General features: G+C 41.1%; 1 protein-coding gene across 5 annotated transcripts in view; it reads left to right on the top strand.

Moving 5' to 3' along the window:
* Tspan12 (tetraspanin 12) overlaps positions 1-22,128 on the top strand; it is a 93,562-nt gene that overhangs the window by 67,745 nt on the left and 3,689 nt on the right. For all 5 annotated transcript variants that reach the window (XM_029535189.1, XM_021190728.2, XM_029535187.1 and 2 more), the window contains one exon: positions 1,379-1,522. In XM_029535189.1, coding sequence (XP_029391049.1) covers positions 1,379-1,522 — 144 coding nt within the window. The remainder of the gene's footprint in view (positions 1-1,378; positions 1,523-22,128) is intronic.

Raw genomic sequence — 22,128 nt, 5'->3', positions numbered from 1 at the left:
AAAAATGTGATCGTTTAAAAATATTTAGAAAGCAGAGTCTTTAAAGATGCGCTTTATTTTCGGGACTCCCAGTGCTTTGTGTCAGAATCTCTGGCGGTCATGTGACCCTTGTGGTGCTAGGGTGTTGCGTAGCTGTGATGTTTGTGGTACACCCATGTTTTTTAAACAGTACGGAAAATGTCTTATAAGTTTCTCAAAACTCTTGGTATTAACACGTTGTCACTCGAGGTGCTTCCGTGACGCCGCCGCCGCTTTCCTTTTAAATCATAAGCTCTTTAAATCATAAGCGTTTTAGGCAAGTGAGTGGAAATGTCCCAAGCACTCTGAGCATTTTCCTCGCTTGCTGCGGCATGAGGAATTCGGAATTCTTCCAAGCCGGTTTTGGTTAAGCTTTGAAATGGCGCTGGATTGTGATATTTTATGATTCAGTGTTAATCTTGAGCACAGATTGGTCTCCTGGGCTACGTAATTTGCATAACCATCCCTCTTGGCAGGGTCCTTCTACGTGACTGCCCATATTCCCTCCTTCCGACTGTATAGAAGAGGATTTCTCTATTATCCAAGGGCAAAGCTGTCCTGATCACAGTTGCTTTTTCTAAATCCGGTCTGCACATGCCTTCAAGCCCTGTTTGTAAGCCTTCATCAGCGTTTATGATCATCTTTGGTGAAGCACAACAGAAAGTGTTCTTCTTAACATGGCTTAGAGCAAGGCGAGCTCACTTTCTTAAGTTCGGCTACATTCAAGCTAGGCACACCATTATTTTTCTAAGATTATAATGATATAATATGCTAGCTTATCAGGAACCTCACTCTCTTGGGTAATAATAAGTCAGACAAATATCTATTTATATAATTTTTGCCTTGATTAAAGAAACCAATTCTGGCTGGCTACCTTTGAGATGTGAGTTTCGGTCAACAAGTTTTATTTTTTTTTCCATAGAATTTGTGGAAACTTTCATCACAATAGTTGAATTTTTAGTTATACGAGTGAATAGATAATAAGCAAAATGATTAGCTACTCCCTACCGACTAGAAGTTAATGATAGTGAAAGACCAGCTATTGAGTTTGTAAGTATGGTGGCCAATTCTTTCATCACGGCGATCATCTGCAGAACATCCTGAAGCTGGAGAGTGAGACACAGATTTGGTTTTAGGAGGTGTGGGTGTCACAGTTCAGAACTGTTCCACTATGGAATGGTGACTTTGATGTTCCTGTATGATGTTTTCATCCTCGAGACAGAATGCACAGCCATCTGAGGCTGATAAGAGATGTTTAACTCAGTACAAACATTTAAGGACATCAGCTCTCTCATTTCTATTAGGCTGAACAAAAGCTGTTTTGTGTCGTTTCTAAGTGTGACTGGTAATTCTGTTCCAGTTTAAGTGCTGTGGAGTGGTGTACTTCACTGACTGGTTGGAAATGACAGAAATGGACTGGCCTCCCGACTCCTGCTGTGTCAGGGAGTTCCCAGGGTGCTCCAAGCAGGCTCACCAGGAAGACCTCAGTGACCTTTACCAAGAGGTAAGACCATGTGTGGGCATCATATCCTGGACAAACGTCCCCAAACACCCTTGCTGATTAAATTTCCACTTTTTGTGTAAATCATTAGACCTTATTTTTCTTTTGTCTCTGATATATGATTTTTTAAAAAGTGAAAAATCATAATAATCATATTTTAACAGACAGGAGTGGAAAAGACCTAGTTCTATCATTAATTGAATTTTATCTTTTTTTAAATAACCATTGTTATTAATTAGATTTTACTCTTTAATGCCTACAGCTAGATCCTATTGTGCTCTTCTAGGGCTCTTGAAAATAAGCATGTGCAGATCATGCAGCTAGTGGTTCTGTTTGGGGAGCCTGGGCAGACTGATTTAAGGCCTTGATGAGACAAAACTCTCCTGAGAAAATTCTGTGAGCTGCTCTCTGGTTCCCCCTGCTGGTAGTAACCGATAATCTCCGTTTTAGTTTGCTGAAACATTTTACTGGGTTTAAAAATCAATCCTTTGGTGCCCCCCAAATTCACTTATTGTGCATTCTTCCAGGACTCAGTTGCTCTTTCGTAAGAGTTTTTTTATGTCCCTCTTTGTCCTTAGAGGTTTCACAATGAGTTAAAATGTAAAGTTTAACTGTAAGCTGGGCTACAGAGATGGCTCAGTGAAATGGTTAAAACCGTTTACTTACTGCTCTTACAGAGAACTGGGGTTCAGTTCTAAATATCCACTTTGTGTCCACCTGTAACTCCAGTTCCAAGGGATAGGGCACCCCCCTCTGACCTCTATAGGCTCCTGTACACACATGTATACACCTAAAATGAGGCACACACACACACACACGTTAATTAAAGTTTTGCTGTAAGTTACAGTAGCCACTGGCTATGTGTAATTATTTTCATTAAATTATATTGAGTACTTAAATTTTCATTTCTTCAGTTTAACTAACTACATTTCTACCAGTGGACGTGTACTCATGGGACATTGCTGAACACTGTGGGCTTAACCTCAATACTTAGACTGCTTATAATAGAATAAGAATATGTTTCTATATGTTTTTGTGTGTTTTTTGGGGGAGGAGTTTCGAGACAGGGTTTCTCTGTGCAGCCCTGGCTGTCCTGGAACTCACTCTGTAGACCAGGCTGGCCTTGAACTCAGAAATTCGCCTGCCTCTGCCTCCCATGTGCTAGGATTAAAGGTGTGTGCCACCATGCCCAGCTTCTATGATATGTTTGTAATAACAACACGTGTGTGTGTGTGTGTGTGTGTGTGTGTGTGTGTGTGTGTGCACGCACGAGAGTGTGAGTATGAACTGTGTCTATACATCCAGGTACACATGCACTAAATGTGTGCATACAGAGGCAGAGGTAGACTTTGGTTGTCTTCCTCCATTGCTTGCGTTGGTTTTTGAGCCTGAGTCTCACCGAACCTGGAGCTGGCTGTCTTGCCTAGGCTGGATGGCAAGCAAGCCTCTGGCATCTATCTGTTTCTCCTAACTCAAGCACTGGGACTGCAGATTCGTGCTGCTATGCCCAGCATTTCTGTGGATGCTAGGGATTTGAACCCAGACTCTAATGTTTGTATAACAAATAAGTTCTTTACCCGCTGAGCCATCTCTCCCACTGCACCTCAGGACTTTTAAAATAGATGCTTTTTATGTACCTTAGGAGAATATACCTTCCCCCACTCACATACTTGTCCACTTTTTTTTTTTAAAGGCTGCCTTACAAAGTCAGTAGTGGAGATACACACTTTATCCTGCACACTATCTGATATGAATTAATCTGAACGTAGTGCTGCAAGCTGAGTGGCTTCAACCACAGAAACAGGTTTGCAGTTTGACAGAGTAGAAATTCAAGATCTCTAAGCTTACAAGGTCAGGCCAGCTCCTTCAGAGGCTGCGGAGGAAGGGCTCATTGATGGCTTCTCCTCCAGTTTCTCATAGAAATGTTTTCCTGGTCTGTTTTTCTCTTCGTATGGTATTTTCCATGTGTATTTCTGCCTCCAAATGTCCCCAGACAGGTCACCTTGGAGCCCAGTGTTCTGCAGTTTGGGTTCATCATCGCTTCATTACATCTTCAACAACCCAGTTGTCATAAAATCAGAGCCGTGAGGAAAAAAGATTAAACATAAATTTTGTGAGGACACACACAGTGTAACCTATAACCAGAATTGTCGAAACAACCGAATAACCCAGCTTGTTTATTTTAAAAGATAATAAGAATGTGTATTGAAATTCCTCACATTGCTGAAGACTCTGATGCTTGCCTTTTAATTCTTTGAACATGTTATGATTAGATGTATGTGGCTTCAGTGACACAAAGGATGCACCAGATACAGTTAACTCCACATGACATGGTAGAATCAGAGTTTCCAGGTTCCTCAGTGACTGTGCTCAGGTGAAAGGTCGACTTCTCTGTTGTCTAATGGACATTGTAGAACATGGGCAAGTGCAAGCAAGCCATGATTTTTTTTTTTTTAATGCTACAGAACATAGGACTCGATACTTCTGCAGGTGTTAAATGGAGACTACTGTGGAGATTTTATAACATTATAACTTACTATTATTTATTAAAAGAATAGGTGACTACAGAATGTGTGTGTGTGTGTGTGTGTGTGTGTGTGTGTGTGTGTATGTTCCTAGTATAAATTTTGCTCATTGGCTAGTTCTGAGAGACACCAAGTCAATATTGAAAGTTAGCGCTTCCAACACGGTGGGTTAGTCTCAGCCTTGCTGTTGCTGATGTGTTAGAAGAATGGCTGAGATCCTAGTACCACTGTATACCTCTTCAGAATCTGAATGCGGATCATCTCGCTTCATTTTTACTTTATTTACCTGAAAGTTATTCATTTTTATATTTGATATAATTTTCTTCTGGTAAACCTCAATTCACTTTCCCCAGAGTGGCTTAGACTCCACAGTTGGATTTTTTCTTTTGATGGTTTCTTTCTGGACTGCCGAATAGAAACAGATTGGAGGAAACCATATCGTTGTACATGTGCTAACTGATAACCCAGATTAATTTAAACACTTTTAATAGTCAGCTGATGTGGACAACTGTAAATTGATTTCAGACACAGACCTCTGGTTAGGTTGGTTGTATCAGAATAATCTGCTTTTGAATTTTACAAGGAGCAACTGATGCTGATATTAGTAATGATAACAGTATAGTTATATGCATAATTGACTTTCAAAAGGGGATCATTTAGTAGCTTTATGGCTCAAGTACGATTAGGTCCATAATTAAAAAATAAGCATTCTGAGATCATCCGCCTGCAAAATGAGTGTTTAAATGGTGAAATGAGTGACTAAGAGCTGGAGGCTTTGACAGGATTCTTCTGAAGTTGGGGAAACGAAAGGAAAACATATTAGATGTCTTCAAATATCTCAAAATTTCTAGTTCAGATCAGAAACGAAGCACACACAGGATTGTACCAAGGGCCAGAAGTTACAGGAAGGAAATTTTGCATCAATGGAAGGAAGATCTTGTTCATCAAAATCTGTCCAATCATGAGACAGGCTATCTTGTAAGCCAGTGTCTCATTGCTAAAATATTAAAGTCAAGGTCGGATAGCCATGTCAACAGGTGCCATGGAACAGGCTTTTAAATTAAGAGTGACTCTGTAACAGACGGACTTCAAGGCCCCTTTATCTTCCATATTCTCTAAGCTCTGAGATAAGTACCTGCTTCCTTCCTACACTCTTTCTTCAGATGTCTGAAATCAGGGAAATAAATCATTCTCAACCATCTGGTGGCCTGCCTGGTTCCCTGACCCAATAATATTTTATGACACGTTTTGAAACCTTTGAAAAATGATAGAGCAGAAATACAGCAACAACTGCACATTGTAGAAATATCCTCGCCAGAGGTGCCGTGAGGGTTGGCATAGAAACCCTTGAACGTCCACAATCATCAGCGTGTACCCTTGAATAAAAGAATAGGCTTGATGTAACTACGTGTGTGACTATCTCCGCCTCTCACTTTGCCTTTGTGTATTTTGTAACTGTCCTGGGTTCCACACACAGTGTAGAACTTGTGGAGAAAATCCTGTCTGATAGCTTAAAGGACAGTAGTACAGACATTTAGCAACAACAAGAAAAAGACAATTACAGAAGGAAAAAACAGGGCAGTAAGCACTTGGAAGTGCTTACTCAGTAATAGGGTGAGGCTTTCTTGCTGAGGATGCTTCCTGAGACAGGATGAGGCTGTCTTAAAAGGTAGAATTTTAACGGAGTTGGAGATAAGGACTCAGGGGTGCAAAGACTGCAAAGAGTATTTTTGGCTTAGGGAATTGCAAGTACCGAAGTTCAGGTGGCCTGGGTCAGTGCTCCCTGGCTTCCTGGTACCAGTTCTGGGGAAGTGTCTGCATCACTGTGTTTTCAGATGCAGGGTGTCAGACTCAGGCTCGGCCAGGCTTCAGACTTAGAAATGAGGTTGGTGAGATTCAGTGTGCTGCACCTCTTCTTTCTCTAGTTACAAGGGTGCAATGTTTAGGCTTGACCTGGAGGAGACAGATAGACAGACATGGACAGACAGAGACATAGGGAAAGGGGGAGGGGGAGGGAGAGGGGGTGGTGGAGGAAATGCATATGAAGGATGTTAGAAAGTTTCACATAGCAGGGATCCAGGACCTGCCACCCATGGATTTGGGATCTTGGAAGAACTACAAGTTATTCCATCAAACCTACTTTCAGTATTTTGTGTGCATTTTGCTGGTGAATGACTTCAATCAATTCCTCAAGGGACTTTGTTGGGGGGGGGGGAATAGCTGTAGCCTTTATCTCAGACAGGAAACAAGCCATAAACAGGCCCTTCAAAGCAAGACAAAGGCTCTGGTGTACCAGCTCAAGAAGAACAGATGAAGGTAAACAGGCTCATAGCAGCCCTACTTCGTATAGACCCACTCAAATTGTAAAGCAGAGAGGTGCAGAAAGCCAGGAAAAACGCATGTCAGGGACATGTGACATTGCTTTGTTTTGTGGTTAAAAGAGAGATGACTGCTAAAATGTATTGACTGCATCTTAAGAAAAGTAATGTTCTCAGTTATTTCTCTAAGGACAGGACAGAGTGAGATCGTCCATACAGCAGGCTGTCTTTGGGACATTTTTTACTTTAAACCCCTAGACTTAACTTTCTTTTAAGCAAATATGTTACTATAAACCACGTATGAGTTTAGATCAGCAGTTTTCAACTTGTGGGCTGCGACCCCATTTGGGGGCCAAATGACTCTTTCACAGAGATCATATAGCAGATAGCCTGTGTATAAAATATTTATGTTAGGATTCATAATAGTAGCAAAATAACAGTTATGAAGCAACAATTAAAATAATTTTATCGTTGGGGGTCTCTACAACATAAAGAAATATGTTAAAGGGTTGCAACATTAGGAAGGTTGAGGACCACTGTATTAGATGGTTGTTCCCTCCTCCTCCTCCTCCTCCTCCTCCTCCTCCTCCTCCTCTTCTCCTCCTCCTCTTCCTTCTTCTCCTTTCTTCTTCTTCCTTCCATCTATGAATAAAGGGCATCAGAAAGGCCTATAAGGGGAGAAATGGAGGGATGTCCTCCCTCTTCTGTTATTTGGCCTGCAGGACACAGTNTCCTCTTCCTCCCCTCCTCCTCCTCTTCCTTCTTCTCCTCTCCTTCTTCTTCTTCCATCTATGAATAAAGGGCATCAGAAAGGCCTATAAGGGGAGAAATGGAGGGATGTCCTCCCTCTTCTGTTATTTGGCCTGCAGGACACAGTGACCCTGGACTGGAGACCAGGGGTGGGGACTTAGTTAAGGAACAGGTGAGCATCAGTGAATGGAACAGTGTTCAAAGGAAACTTTAGGATCAAGGGAGAGTCGAGCTAGCAGGAGTCAACAGAGTTAGTGCTGATGGCCGTCCAACATGATCAAAGTTTCTCAAGAGGAAATGGGGAAGAGGATGAGATTTGGAGAATCGGGAACTCTGGGTAAATGAACAGCAGAATTCTTGCTAAAACTGTGAGATACAGACCCACATGGAGTAATTGAAAAGAAGTAAAAATAACCTAGAACTTGGTTCTCAATATTGATTGAAGTCTCCAACCTCCTATTAGCATATTGTTTAATGTGTGGGCTGAGTGCAGCTGATGCAGGAGCCCTGTCCTCATTGGGATGCTGTGTTCTTCTCTTCCTGCTCCTCTTTTTTTTAATTCATCTGTACTCAAAGGCAATCAGTATACATTTTCTTTATTTTCTGAGCAACTTCTCAGCCCTCAGTGTTGTTTGTTAATATTCCTTTCCTCTTAATGTCTTTGACCACTCCTAACAATTAGTATCCTTTGTGTATGCAAACATTTTTCACACCTGATATCCTGCTATAATTTCCCCTAGTATTTCTGAGCTGAGGTGGAGACATAACAAAGTGTTATGGTACAAAAATGCTGTGGTGGGAAATAAGTACGGCTTTCCATCGAACTCTTCTCACTGAGAGGGCCAGTTGATTTTTGCCTATGTCACCTTATTCTTTGGTTTGTGTGGACTTCTCCTCAGGACCAAGAAAATCTTCATGCATGATACAGATAAGAAATTAGGAGTGAAAATTATAGAGAGCTACAAGGAGTTAGGAGGGGCATGAGTTTAGCCCTTCAGGCAAGTTGGCTGAGTCACTAATGAATACTCATAAAAAGGGGCTAGAAGGGCTGGAGAGATGGCTCAGCAGTTTAGGGCACCTACTGCTCTTCCAGAGGTCCTGAGTTCAATTCCCAGCAACCACATGGTGATTCACAACCATCTGTAATGGGATCTGATGCCCTGTTCTGGTGTGTCTGAAGAGAGCAATGGTGTACTCATATACCAGGGGAAGAAAACATTTGATTGGCAGGTGGTGGAAAAGGTCACACCCAGATAAGCAATGGTGCAAAGTTAGAACTGACAGCGAGTGCAGAGAATGGCCCCAGCATCCTGTTGCACCAAGCAGGGGCGGGGTTATGAATAGCCCCATATGGTCTGCTAACACACAGGTTTTACAGTCTTTAATTGCCGAGTCAAAAGGCAACCGTGCTCACAAATTTGAGGCATTCCTATGAAAGGAAGTCTTATTACAAAGCAGTCGTGGGATACTGAGTTATTAATAATGAGTCTACACATCCAGATAAACACACAGAGAGCCCCCTGCCCGGATAGTGACCGGTAGGCAGCTTTTCAGGCTCAGTGGTTATTTAGATGGAATTTCCCTAAGAAATTCCTTTCTGGGGTTCTTTATATAAACTCAGAGATCTTCCCTCCTGCCTTTCTTCTGGCTTCATTATCTCCTTCTAAACTGCCAGCAGGGTCAGGTTGACTCTGGCTTGGGTCTTGTCTGTTTTATCAAAGCCCCCCCACAGGACCAGTTCTGGTTGTTTGTGGCTGGTAGGGGCCCAGAGAAGGCTTTTATCTTCAGGCTTTGCTTGATTTAATCAGGTTTGGAAGCTCTCTGGCTGTTTTGCTGCAGGTATACAAATGCATTGTTCTTTCACTTGCGAATTTCCTCTTCCTTATTCACTGTTCAGAAAGACCACTTTCCTCCTCTGCTTCATTCGTAGAGGCTAGCAGTGTTTGCTTGCAGGATGTAGTGCCATAAAAAGCCTTGACAGAATGTTGGCTTGCAAAAGTATGTTATATAGCTATTTGTTTAGATCTGTTTTTTTTTTTTTTTTTTTAAATCTTAATGCTGGTGTTGTAAAGAATGGGATGAGAGGAGCTAGAGAGATGGCTCAGAGGTTAAGAGCACTGATTGCCCTTCCAGAGGTCCTGAGTTCAATTCCCAGCAACCACATGGTGGCTCACAACCTTCTGCAACGGGATCCGATGCCCTCTTCAGGTATGTCTGAAGTCAGCTACAGTGTACTCATGTGCATTAAATAAATAAATCTCCTTTTTTTTTTTTTTTTTTTTTTTAAAAAAAAAGAGATTTATTTATTTACAAGTACACCGTAACTGTCTTCAGACACACCACAGGAGGGATCAGATTTCATTACAGATGGTTGTGAGCCACCATGTGGTTGCTGGGAATTGAACTCAGGACCTCTGGAAGAGCATTCGGTGCTCTTAACCGCTGAGCCATCTCTCCAGCCCCAAATAAGTAGATCTTAAAAACAAAAACAAAGAATGGGATGAGGCATGGGATTAAGTTGAGGATCTAGACTTGAGGTAGAAAATTAGGCAGGAGACTGCTGGGTAATTCATGTGATTATAAGGCCCAGGTTCAGTCTATGGAATTGAGAATAGGGTAGAAGGAAGAAATGTGGAGAAGGAACTTAAAATCAAGAACAGGACTGGAGCATGGCAGTAAAGCTGCAAGCATGCTGGCTTTCATTTGGATCCTGAATGGATGAAGTCTGTACTGAAGGGTTGTGGGTAAGGAGATTCTACTAGTTCCATTGTTGAAGTGCTGCCTTTAAGGCTGTGGTCAAGAATTGCACAATGGTGCCAAACTCCAGGAGGCAATATGGAGCTCAGGAGGCAGAACTCTGCTTAGAGAGGTGGATTTTGTGTGAGCCAGTTAAAGAAAGACTAGTACAGTAGCTTAGATGAGGTAGGGGTTTGCTTCTCTTTCCTAGACCAGTCTGCTGGTTTGGACTGTCAGTCAGTTCAAGGCTGAAGTTGACTGAGGGGCCCCATGGTGATGTAACCTGGTCTCCTTAGGTACTTGTCTTTCAGAGTTACTCCTACTTTGTCTGAGGGCGCTGGGCAGAGGGAAAGGACTTGAAATGGAAGCATATCTTATTCCAGAAAGGCTTGTATGCCTGTTTAACTGGTTCTGGTTTAATGTCCCTTAATCAAGGGTTGAAAGTTATACGGGAGGCAAAGTACAATATTGGTTCTTCACCCACCCCTAGTGTCAAGGCTAATGTGGCTTTAAGACAGCTTAACACTTACTCAAAAGAACTTTCCCACGGAATGGTACCCTGGGAAGTGAACATCCGAACACCTGGAGAAGACTGTTCCCTGAAGTCTAATGAATGAAAGTGTAGAGCAATGAAGAAGCTTGTCCAGACAAGAGGGATGTCACACCAGACTGGAGGGATGCCAGCACGCCCATTTTCAGATTCTTTCTGTTGTCTCTTCACCATGGTCTCTTGTCTGCTCAGTGTGGATAAGAAAAGGAGAAACTGCAGATTACCAAAATCCTTGACCCGAAAAATCTGTCTCCAGTTAGCATAAAAAAACACAGCAAGAAGATGCAGACTTTTCTGTTCGAGTGAGCAAAAGGAGGGTAAATACAGCTAGCTAAAAATCTAAGTGCAGATCACTAACCATTGGATTTCCAGGGGAAGGAAGACATTAGGAAATGAGTTCTTAGGTTTTACAGCTCGCTTTAGAGAATAGAAATTTAGTATCTGTACCTTACTTTGAGGACAAAATAAATAAATAAATAAATAATAAAAAAACAATAAAAAACCAAAAAACCAAACAAAAAACCGAAACAATACAACAACAAAAGGAACCAGGTGAGCAGTCACGGGAACCTGCCTCTGCAGGGTGCTTTCATGTTTAGTCTAAAAACTGACTGTCTCCTTTAGGAGAAGGTGTGTAAGCTCTGACAGAAACATTGAGGCTTTCAAATAGGATACTCGTTTACACAGGATTCTGATGGGTGGTGTTAAATGGATTAGCTCATTAAAACCCTAAGACAGCTCTCTCAGTATTATCAGCGTTTTTTTGAAAAAGTAACCTTGGAAGAGACAATAGATTGGGCCTCAGGTTGTATGGTTGAATCTGCCTGCTTCAGGGGCAGGTGATTAGATATTTCTAGTGATAAATACATGGTCAAAAGCAAAATGAGTTGATTAACATTTTTTTCAACTCCAAGCCTCAAATTTCTTGTCTTGTTAGATGCAATATCAGCAGCACAAAGATAAACAGAAATCTTCTGTTTATTACTTGGCCTGGAATATACATACATTTTCAGTCCACAGTGGTAGCTAATGACACCCATAACAGCAACTTATTAAGGACTTTATTGAATTAAATAGAAAAAAATAGTACACTGCAATTAAGTTTTTAACTAGCTATGCTGGCCTTCATTTTGCTTATACTAACAGAAAAGTCTACATCTTCTGGCTCTGTGGTTTTGTGCTAACTGAAGGTGGATTTCTCAGGTCCAGGAGTTTGATAATCTACAGTTGTCCTTTCCCTTCTTCCCGTAGTCGAACAGCATGGGTGAACAAATCACATCAGAAGGTGTCTACAAATAAACCCCCGTGTGAACCAGGCCTGGACCCTCTTCTGCTGTAGAAACCTGAGTGTGCTTGTGGAGTTTTTAGGACTCCAGACTCTTTATATGCAGTTTTGGTCAAGTTGTAAAGTGTGGAGCCAAGCATTGCGTTTTTGCATTTGATAGCGCTGCCTATATCCTGTGGGCATTATGAGGACCTGTCGTGCATTCAAAAATACTAAAATAACTTCTGCATTAGTGTTTCCATGCCTGGATAAATTTCACTCTTGAGAGGTGAGAGGGTATTGCTTTAGTACATACTGTCTAGGTCTTCCTTTAAGGAAGCACTTATTACCCTGCTGGGGTTAAGATTCTTAGTGAAGAATTTTTGACCAACCTGTTTAACATCGATGAACTCATGAACTTCTATCTTTCAGTTCTTGGACTCTAAAAGAAATAGAACTGAATATTATATATTTGTACCTGATAATTACCACACTCATTTCAAACTTGAGAGTCACGTTTGTCATCAAAAATCAATTATAAAAATATTAATACTGTTATGCATATATTGGCTGCTCGATCTTATATCTACTTTATCTTCATAACCCTTTCAAGGACTGCCTGGATTTCTGATGTGGCCTGAGAATATTGAGTACTGAAAAGCCATGGGTGTTCTTCCAATTTTAGAAACTCATTTTGGAGATAGATCAGAGAATAATTTCAAGTGTATAATTTCCTCAAGTGAAATGAGGCATCCTGACGTGCCTTCAAATAGATGCTTGGAAATAGAGAGATTCATGTGTTTTTTTCTTCTTCTTATAAATGCGGTGTTGTTATTTATGGTTAATAGTTGACAAGAATTTTAATATTGCAGCAAGGAAAGTAGATGAGCCAGGAAGTCTTATTCATACCTGTGAATTATCTGAGGTTATTAGCATAGGACTCACATGGCTTTATTTAAGATGAAAACGTATTCAAGTAAAATAAAGTCCAAATATTTTATCTGCAAATAAGCAAATGAATGAAATCCACTTTTTTTCCTATAGTGAACAAAAATAAAACACATTTTTGATCTCTACCATTTCTAGGTGTTTTTTTTTTTTTTTACTTACACTTAGGAAGTTTGTATTTTCTTCTATTTTTTAAAATTAGGTATTTTCTTTATTTACACTTCAAATGTTATCCCCATTTCCTAGTTTTCTCCTGTCCCTTGTCCCTCAGAATCCCCTTATCCTATCCCCTCTCCCTCCTGCTTCTATGAGGGTGTTCCCCCACTCACCCACCCCACCTCACTTCCCTGCCCTGGCATTCCCCTACAGTGGGACATGGAGCCTTCACAGGACCAAGGGCCTCTCCTCCAATTGATGCCCAACAAGGCTGTCCTCTGCTACATATACGGCTAAAGCCATGTGTCCCTCCATGTGTATTCTGATTGGTATATTCTCTGGGAGCTCTGGAGGTTCTGGTTGGTTGATATTGTTGTTCCTCCCATAGGGTTGCAAATCCAGTCAGCTCCTTCAGTCCTTTCTCTAGCTCCTTCACTGGGGACCCTGTGCTCACCTAGCTTGTTATGAACAATGATAGGCCATGAAAGCATATGTCCTTATTGTTTTGTCTAGGCCTAGTATTCTACTTTCAACAGTTCAGTTTTATGCTGGAAAAGTGTAAACTAGGTTTATAATTATTTAAGTGGCTCAAAATAAGGTCAGGGTGACATTCTGACTTAATTTCTTCGGGAAGCATGGTGTAAATGAAACCTCAATGCTGGAGCTACTTCTGTGATGAATGTAGAGGAAGAAAGGAGACGAAAATGACCCCAGGTAGAAGAAGGTTGGTTTGAAAAGTTAATCTGTTAATCTGACTTTGAGCACTCATGGAAATGCTTCGCTGGTCCTCAGCATAATATTTATTATGCTGCGAGATTGTATTGAGTCACAAAGATGTGTTAAAAGAGAAATTTGGGCTGTTATTTATATGCTCATACCTTGTGCCTTTTATTAAATAAAGAATCTAATTCAGCAGATAAGATGCAGTGAGTTAATAATGAAATATAAATAGAACTGAAAAGTCAAGGTGAAGGGACAGGAAAAGTCAAGCAGGGATGCTCCATCCAAAGGTTACCAGTTGCTGTAGTTGAGTGTCCCGCTGCCTGTGAGCTTCCTAGCAGACGCCCAAAAAGGAGCCATGCTTTTCTGCATAATCTTCATGCTACAAGGGCAAACGGTCTAATTTCTCAAAGGGAGGAGAATTCCAAAGCATTGCTTTTCAAGTGGGATTTCATGTGTACAACTTATAACTTATCTAGGAAAATGTTTTCAATTTTATTTTCACCAATTTAGAGGTTGTGTGTGTGTGTGTGTGTTCTTCAAAACCTATCAGGAAAGTACTTCAGTAGGGCATAAGCCAAAGTTAGTTAGTATACTGTACATCAGCAGAATTTGGTGATCTGGATTTCTGGTAATAGAGATGCCATTGTATTTCATTAGCATAATTTATAGCCTTTCAATAGGTTCTTCATTTTTGTTTTGTTTTTGAGTCAGGGTTTCTCTATGTAGCCCTGGTTATCCTGGAATTCACACTGTAGACCAGGGTAGCCTGAAACTCAAAGATCTACCAGCCTCTGCCTCCCAAGTTCTGAGATTAAAGGCACGCACCACCACTGCCTGGCTCCAAGAGGCCCTTGATAGAAGAGAATATAATATAATTTTATATGGGACAAACTTAAGGACTATAAATTCTGTATCATTTGATGGGTGCAAATCTGTAGAGAAAATAATGAAGTGATGTTTGACACATTAACTGAAAAGCAAAGGACTCTGTTAGAATCTCTTCTCTGCGTCAATTGTCTGTTCCCATCTCAAGGAAGAGATCAAGTCTTTTTGTAGTGTGATGGTGTAGAAGAAAACCACATCTGGTCTAGTGGAACATCAACACAATTCCATGTTTAGTATTCTGGATGGACCAAAGAGCTTGTTTTTCACTCAGATCCAAACCAAGAGCCTTGGTTTTCTTAAAACTCTCCTGCATTTTTTTAAATAAGCTTTTTTTTTTTCATGAATAGAAGCCTTATCATTTTCAATGTAATGTTGACAAACTCAGCCCAATCCAGAAAAAGATCATTAGGGGGCCAGGCAGTAGTAGAGCATGCCTTTAATCCCAGCACTCATGAGGGGGCCAGGCAGTAATAGAGCATGCCTTTGATCCCAGCACTCAGGAGGTAGAGTCAGGCAGATCACTTTTCAAGGCTGGCCAGTTTACAGAGTGATTTCCAGGATAGCCAGGGTTGCACAGTGAAACCCTGTATTAAAACAAGGTCCCCCAAAATGATCATTAGGAGCTAGGCATATACATCTGAAAAGCTAGAAGAACTGGGTTATATTGGACCTGGATAATAGATTACATGGAGGGCTAAAGTGAGGCAGAGGTGACCCTGTTGTATGGGAAGGACTAGGCTGAGCACAGAACTAGAACTAGTGCATCTTGTTAGAAAGGCACTTCCAGCACAGGCATGATGGGTAAGAGCTAGTTGTATGGGGTACTTAGCTCAGTTGTAGCATGCAGGAGTCCTTGGATTAGGTTCCTAACATCAAATAAACCAGGTGTGGTGGCACACAGCTGTAATCGTAGCAATCAAGAAGGGGGGAAGGAGGATAGAAGTTCATGGCCATTCTCCACTACTTAGTGAATTAATTTAAGCCAGTTTAGGGTATAGGAGGCCTGTCAGAAAGAGAAAGGGGTAGTGTTGATAAGATTCACTAGTGAGGTAGCAAGTCTCCTTAGAATCGCAACTTAAGGATTCCTTTGAAACCTGTGGGTTGCGACCCATAGGAAGGTCAAATGTCCCTTTCACAGGGCTAGCCTAAAGCCACCAGAAAACATATTTACATTACAACTTATAAACCATAGCAAAATTACAGGTCTGAAATAGCAATGAAAATAATTCCATGGTTGTGGGGGTCACCTCAACATAGCTAACTGTATTAATGGGTCACAGCACTAGGAAGGTTGAGAACCAGTTGTACTGGCTAGTTTTGTGTCAACTTGACACAGCTGGAGTTATCACAGAGAAAGGAGCTTTAGTTGGGGCAATGCCTCCATGAGATCCAGCTGTTGGGACATTTTATCAATTAGTGATCAAGGGGGAGAGGCCCCTTGTGGGTGGGACCATCTCTGGGCTGGTCGTTTTGGATTCTATAAGAAAGCAGGCTGAGCAAGCCAGGGGAGGCAAGCCAGTAAAGAACATCCCTCCCTTGCTTCTGCATCAGCTCCTGCTCCCTGACCTGCTTGAGTTCCAGTCCTGCATCCTTTGGTGATCAACAGCAATATGGAAATGTAAGCCGAATAAACCCTTTCCTCCCAAAATTGCTTCTTGGTCATGTTTGTACAGGAATAGAAACCCTGACTAAGACACCAGTGCTTTAAAACATTTCCATATTTTACGGGTGACCATTCTTTCTTTGCATGTCATGTAATTTGATATCTCCCCCCCTCTTTTCCTCCCTCCCTTCTGCCCTCTCTCCCTCCTTTCTCCCTACTTCCATTCCTTTTCTCCTTCCTTGTACATTTCTTTCTTCCTTCCTTCTTTCCTTCCTTCCCGTTGGACATTTCAAATTATTTAAGAACCATTCAACCTGTGCCATGAAAGTTTCTTGTGGTTCATTGTTAACCTATTACAAATTTTACACTAATTTTGTAAAGTCTGTGTTGTTTTTGTCATGAGTGGCTTTTGAAGTTCCTGCTTAGGTAGTTTGGGGTGGTGTCAGTTAGTGAATGAACAGAGATTTCCTGAGGTGATTGGAGCCAGTAAGCCTCCTAGCCTTTTGCCAGAGAATGTTTGAGGCCATTTAGAAGTGAGATTGTAGGGCCTTCTCAGGTCTTTACCAAGCTCATGTATAACCTTCGGCACATATGTAACTTACTCAAATCTCATAGACAGATAGAGCTCTTCCACATATACCATAGGTGGGCTCACTGTTCCTTAACTAAGAGGTTTCTCAAGCGCTGGTTTGGCTCAAAAGTGTACAACTCACAACCCACACCTCAAGATCAACAGATGCTCTGAGGGTCTTTGGTGGACATTTCCAGGGACAAAGCTACTACACTGGCTGAACTCTAAAGCCACATTAAAAACAGCCTAGGGTTCTAGACAGCCACCAGAGCTGACAGATAATGGCAATTCTTGTTAGGAATTATGCTTTTAAAGGGCATCAGCTCCATTCTGCTCTTCTGTGCCTGGCCAGCATCCACCGTGGATATAGACTGGTTTTCAAGAATAGTGCCGATGAGGGATTGAACAGTGGACATCCAAATGCCTCAAAGCTTTCTGCTCTTCTTCAGACCCAGGTGCCTTCTGGAATGAACGCTGCTTGGATTACTTCAAGTCTTTGGTTAATTCCCAGAGGTCTGAAAAAGTTGATTCTGACCTTTGCTTATGTGGAAGACACTGCTCAGAACTCTTACTGGGCACACTTTGCTAAGGTCACTAAATTTTCTCCAAGCTTTAGAAAAGCTGGAAACGTGGCCTACTGACTTCCAAGACCCACTCCACTCTAGAACAATTTTTTTTATTAACTAATGTATCTCATTCCTAGTGCATCTTAGATAATGCAATTTACTGTACATTTTAAAAGCTAAACATGATGTTGAAAAAGATCAACACTGACTGCTTATAATGCCAAAATATGAAGCCAAACAGGTTGTACGTGCCCACATACGGCTATGGTTTACTTACATATTTGAAAAAGAAACATTACCTACCTTTCTTATGAACTGTCTGCTTAAAACGAATTATTGTCAAGGGAAGAAGGACTTAATACAAAGATGAAACTATATAGGCAAATTTTACATTTCCGAGACGATTGAGGGAGTAAAATGAAATAATTGAAGTATTGCGTTTCAAAGGCTTGAGCCACCAGCATGGATATTTCCTGAATGCTTTGCTGTTTAAATGCATTATTAACTGTAGTCACTGTGTTACCTAATAGATCTTTTGAACTTGCTTTTCTCATCTAATTGAAAATGTGGATCCTTGAGTGGTTCACCTTTCACTCTAAAATTTATCATTAACTAAATATTAGAATGTCTACACTAATTTTTCATATGCATTAAAGACATATTTATATCTCAATACTGCAGACAGAGAAGGTCATTGGCCCAACACCACCCAAGGCTGTCTTATATTCATTTCCTGAGAAAAAGATAGGGCAATAAGGTTAAAAGAGGTGTCTATCTGTATTGATATTCCACATGTCTAAAAGTAAAAGCTTTGAATTTGCACATAATTATTAAAAAAGTAACTATTTCCAAATTATATAAACGATTTGTCTACTCTGTCAGAAGGCTAGTGGTCTAACCTCTCAATAACAGGAAACCATTTTGGATAGTGATTTCACTTTCCTAAAAAACACCAATGGCCACTTCGGCTCTTGCAGGCAAGGGTTAAAATGATCAGTATTTGTTGGTGACATGATGTTACACTTTGGGGATTGTTCATAATCTTACAAAGTGTTGCAACTTGGCTTCTATCTGCTGGTCATTAACTTTTTTCTTCTGCATGTAGATTCGAGCTTTCTAGCCTATGGGGCTGACACAGGGATCAGAATCTGCACACCTTTTGCTTTAGTAGTGTTCTAGAAACAATTCTGCGCATTCATTAACCCTCTCTATGTCCCAAAACATTGGCACTGGTTCTCTGTTTCAAGACGAGAGTCCTCAGTTCATGACCTTAGCAATGGTACTACACTGTACCACATTATACATGAGCGTTTTAAAGGCGAGTAAACTCTGAGAAATAGCTGAATGGACTTGTTTCAAAGCTTTTAAACTTTGTAAAACTGTCTTAGTGATTTGTATTCTACATTCTTGGTTTTCTACAGATCACTTGTGCATGTCAGAGTGTGTGCTCATCTTTCTTGCTATGGTAGGAAAGCCAAAGATGTGACTACACGTCGATGTTCGATGTTATAAGTTCTTTTCTTTTAAAAGATTCATTATATATATATATATATATATATATATATATATATATATATATATATAATATATATATGAGTACACTGTAATGTCTTCAGACACATCGGAAGAGGGCATCAAATCCCATTTCAGATTTTCAGATGCTTGGGAACCACCATGTGGTTGCTGGGAATTGAACTCAGGACCTCTGGAAGAGCAGTCAGTGCTCTTAACCGCTGAACCATCTTTCCAGTCCATGTTACAAGTTCCTAAGCACATTACATTTGCTTAGGCTGACAACCCTTTGCTCCTTTCTTCTTCTTCTTTTTTTTTCTTTTAAGTTTTTCTCACCAAGAAAGGGCAGTTACTTCTGAGTGTCTGACCACTTTTACAGGATTGCTTATTGTTTTGAAGTCATGTGTTACTGGAATAAAATTACCAACCAGTACTTTTCTTTGAAAATGGAAGAACTTCCTTCCTCCTAATAAGATATATGAAATGATCACTGATTCTGTGTTTAGTCCTCATTGACGTATGGATTCTTTGTGAGCTCTGGCAAAGCAGACAAGGAGGCAGTAATTTAAATATTTATGAATTTCTTTTTTTTTTTTTTCTTTCCTAGTGGCTATCTTTAGAGGGCAAACACTAAGTCACTTTTACGGGAATCCAAAAGCTTCCAAGTACGTTATAAAATAATCTCTCAGTTAGTCACCTTGATTTAAAATTAAGTTTCTGTAGCAGAGTAGATTGCTTCTAAACCGAGTGCTCATTATGGACACAGATCCCTCAAGACAATACAGATGCATGGTGGTTTCTCCAGAAGTTGACAGTGCAGTTCTTTTTCACAGTACCTTCTCTCTGTGTCTTCACTCCATCTTTCTTTGTCATGATTTTTTTCTACTTCTGCTTTATTCATGCCTAAGTACTGTGTTTATGTCCCTTCTACCACACATTTACACATCTTGTTTTTAAATTTTTATGGGTTATTTTATTTATTTACGTTTTAGATGTTATCCCCCTTCCCTGTTTCCCCTCCAGAAACCCCCTATTCCACTCTCCTTCCTCCTGCTTCTGAGGATGCTCCCCCACCCTCCCACCCACTCCCACCTCACCACCCTGGCATTCCCCTACGCTGGGGCTTCGAGCCTTCACAGGACCAAGGGCCTCTCCTCCCTTTGATGCCTGACAAGGCCATCCTCTGCTACATATGCGGCTAGAGCCATGGGTCTCTCCATGTGTACTCTTTGGTTGGTGGTTTAGTCCCTGGAAGCTCTGGGGGATCTGGTTGGTTGATATTGTTGTTCTTCTTGTGGGGTTGCAAACCCCTTCAGCTCATTCAGTCCTTCCCCTAACTGCTTCATTGGGGCCCTGTGCTCAGTCTGATGGTTGGCTGCAAGCAGTCTCCCAGGAGACATCCCTAGCAGGATCCTGTCAGCAAGCACTTCTTGGCATTGGCAATAGTGACTGGGTTTGGTGGCTGCATATGGGATGGATCACTAGGTGGGGCAGTCTCTGGATGGCCTTTCCTTCAGTCTCTGCTCCATTCTTTGTCCCTGTATTTCCTTTAGACATAAGCAAATCTGAGTTAAAATTTTGAGAAGGGTGGGTGGCCCCACCCCTCAACCTGTGGCCATGTCTAACCTCTAGATATGGTCTCTACAGGTTCTCTCTCCCCTTTGTTGGGTATTTCAGCTAATGTCTTTCCTGTTGGTTCTTGGGGGCCTCTTGCCAGCTTGCTTTCCTGGAGCCTGGGACTTTCTGTTGGCTACCCCCAGTTCCCCATTCTCCATTGCTCACCTCTGTTTAATTCCCTTTCCCCTCTCCCAATTCCCTCCAAACATTATAGCTTCTGCTTTAATTAATATTGGTGTTTAGCAATATGTATGCATAAATACAGTACAATAGTTCCATATAGTGTTACCCATATGTACATTTGTTTAGGGCTGCCCATTTGGGTGGGAGAACCCATTAGAGCCTGTCCCTAGAGCAAACTGATTCTCTTTCTGTCTTAAAAGCAGTTGATTGCTGTAGCTCTTCATTTAAGAGTAGGGCTTTTTGAGATTTCTCCCATCCAGGTTGGGATGCCAACTGGTGTTGTCATTATGCCAGCATTTTTAGGCACCGTATTGCTGTGATTTCATAAGTGCAGCTTCCTGTAATATATAGATGACACTATCTTATAATTGACATACTGTTCCTCTGAATTTTGAATTCTTTCTATTCTGTTTCTGGGATGTTTCCTGAGCCTTAGGTGGAGGGCTAGTGTTGTAGCTGCATCGGTGGGGGATGAGCACTCTACAGACATTTGTTATTTGTGTTTTGACCAGTTGTGGATTTCTGGGTTTCCTTCTGCTACAAAAAGAACCTTTGGTGAGCAATGAGAACAAGTGAGGTCATGGGCTATAGATAACCTACTATTGCCATGTTCCCAAATCAGTATTATTCCCAGTTGTTCTCTAAATACCTGTCTCCATACCTACAGGGCACAGCTCTCCTCCTCCTTCTGCTTATATTTTCCTTTAGAATTTTCTTCTCTTATAGGCTGTGGATTCCCATTAGACTCTTTTCATAAAACTTTTCACTGACAATGACCTTGCTAATTTTTTTCTCAAGTATCCATGGCCTGTATGGGAACATATTATATACGTTTCAGATCCTTTAGGCAGGATAGATGTTACAGCATGACCGTAAGTCCCCCTACACTCCTTGTGCAGTGTTCCGAGGTAGTGATGAGTATAGGTCTATCTCTTGCCTCAGTGTGTTTAGAAGCAGATTGAGGAGATGATCTGGATTTGGGTGGGGGCAGGGAAGTCTCTGACCAAGTGAGGCATTGCTACAACTCAGCAATGCTGCAAACAATACCAATGACAATAGCAACAACAATAATGATAACAGAATTAATCTGTATAAATCTAGATCATTAGTCAGCAGACTACAGCCTTGAGCTAAATGTGGCCTGGAGCATTTTTTTGTGCATGGAACCTCATAGCAACACTCCACTCCACTCATTGGCTATTGTCACCGTATGTTTTTGTATCACATGGCAGGAAATGCAAAGCTGCAATCTAGATGGTATAGGCCGCCAAGCCTAAAATATTCCCTATCTAGCCCTCTACACAAACACCAAACATTTGCCAACTTTCTTTAGATCTTAGTTTCTTAAACCGTGGCTCACGATCCCACATGGGGTGTTATGAAAAATTTGGCAACAGTAAAAGGTCTTTATACGTGCCACGACCTGAAGCTGTGGTAATGGATCCTAGGTATTTCTGGTAACGTTTTCCCATGCCACTTCTCAGGATCCACTGCATCTGTGATTTAGTGCACTCTTGTGTATTTGCACTGCACTTGTGTTTGTTCAGGCCATACAGAGTCAACATCGCCTGAAACAGGTCAGCTCAGACATGTGATTATCATACACTACAGATGGCAGAGTTTTTAACTGCATAAACAGATTAGTGTGCATTGATAGAAACCTTTTTTTTTTTTTTTTTTTTTTTTTTTTTTTTTAGTTTTT

This window comes from Mus pahari, chromosome 2, assembly GCF_900095145.1.
Source record: "Mus pahari chromosome 2, PAHARI_EIJ_v1.1, whole genome shotgun sequence".
Lineage (NCBI taxonomy): Eukaryota > Metazoa > Chordata > Mammalia > Rodentia > Muridae > Mus > Mus pahari.
Note: the sequence above shows the minus strand (reverse complement) of the source record. Positions and strands in the feature narration are given on the sequence as shown.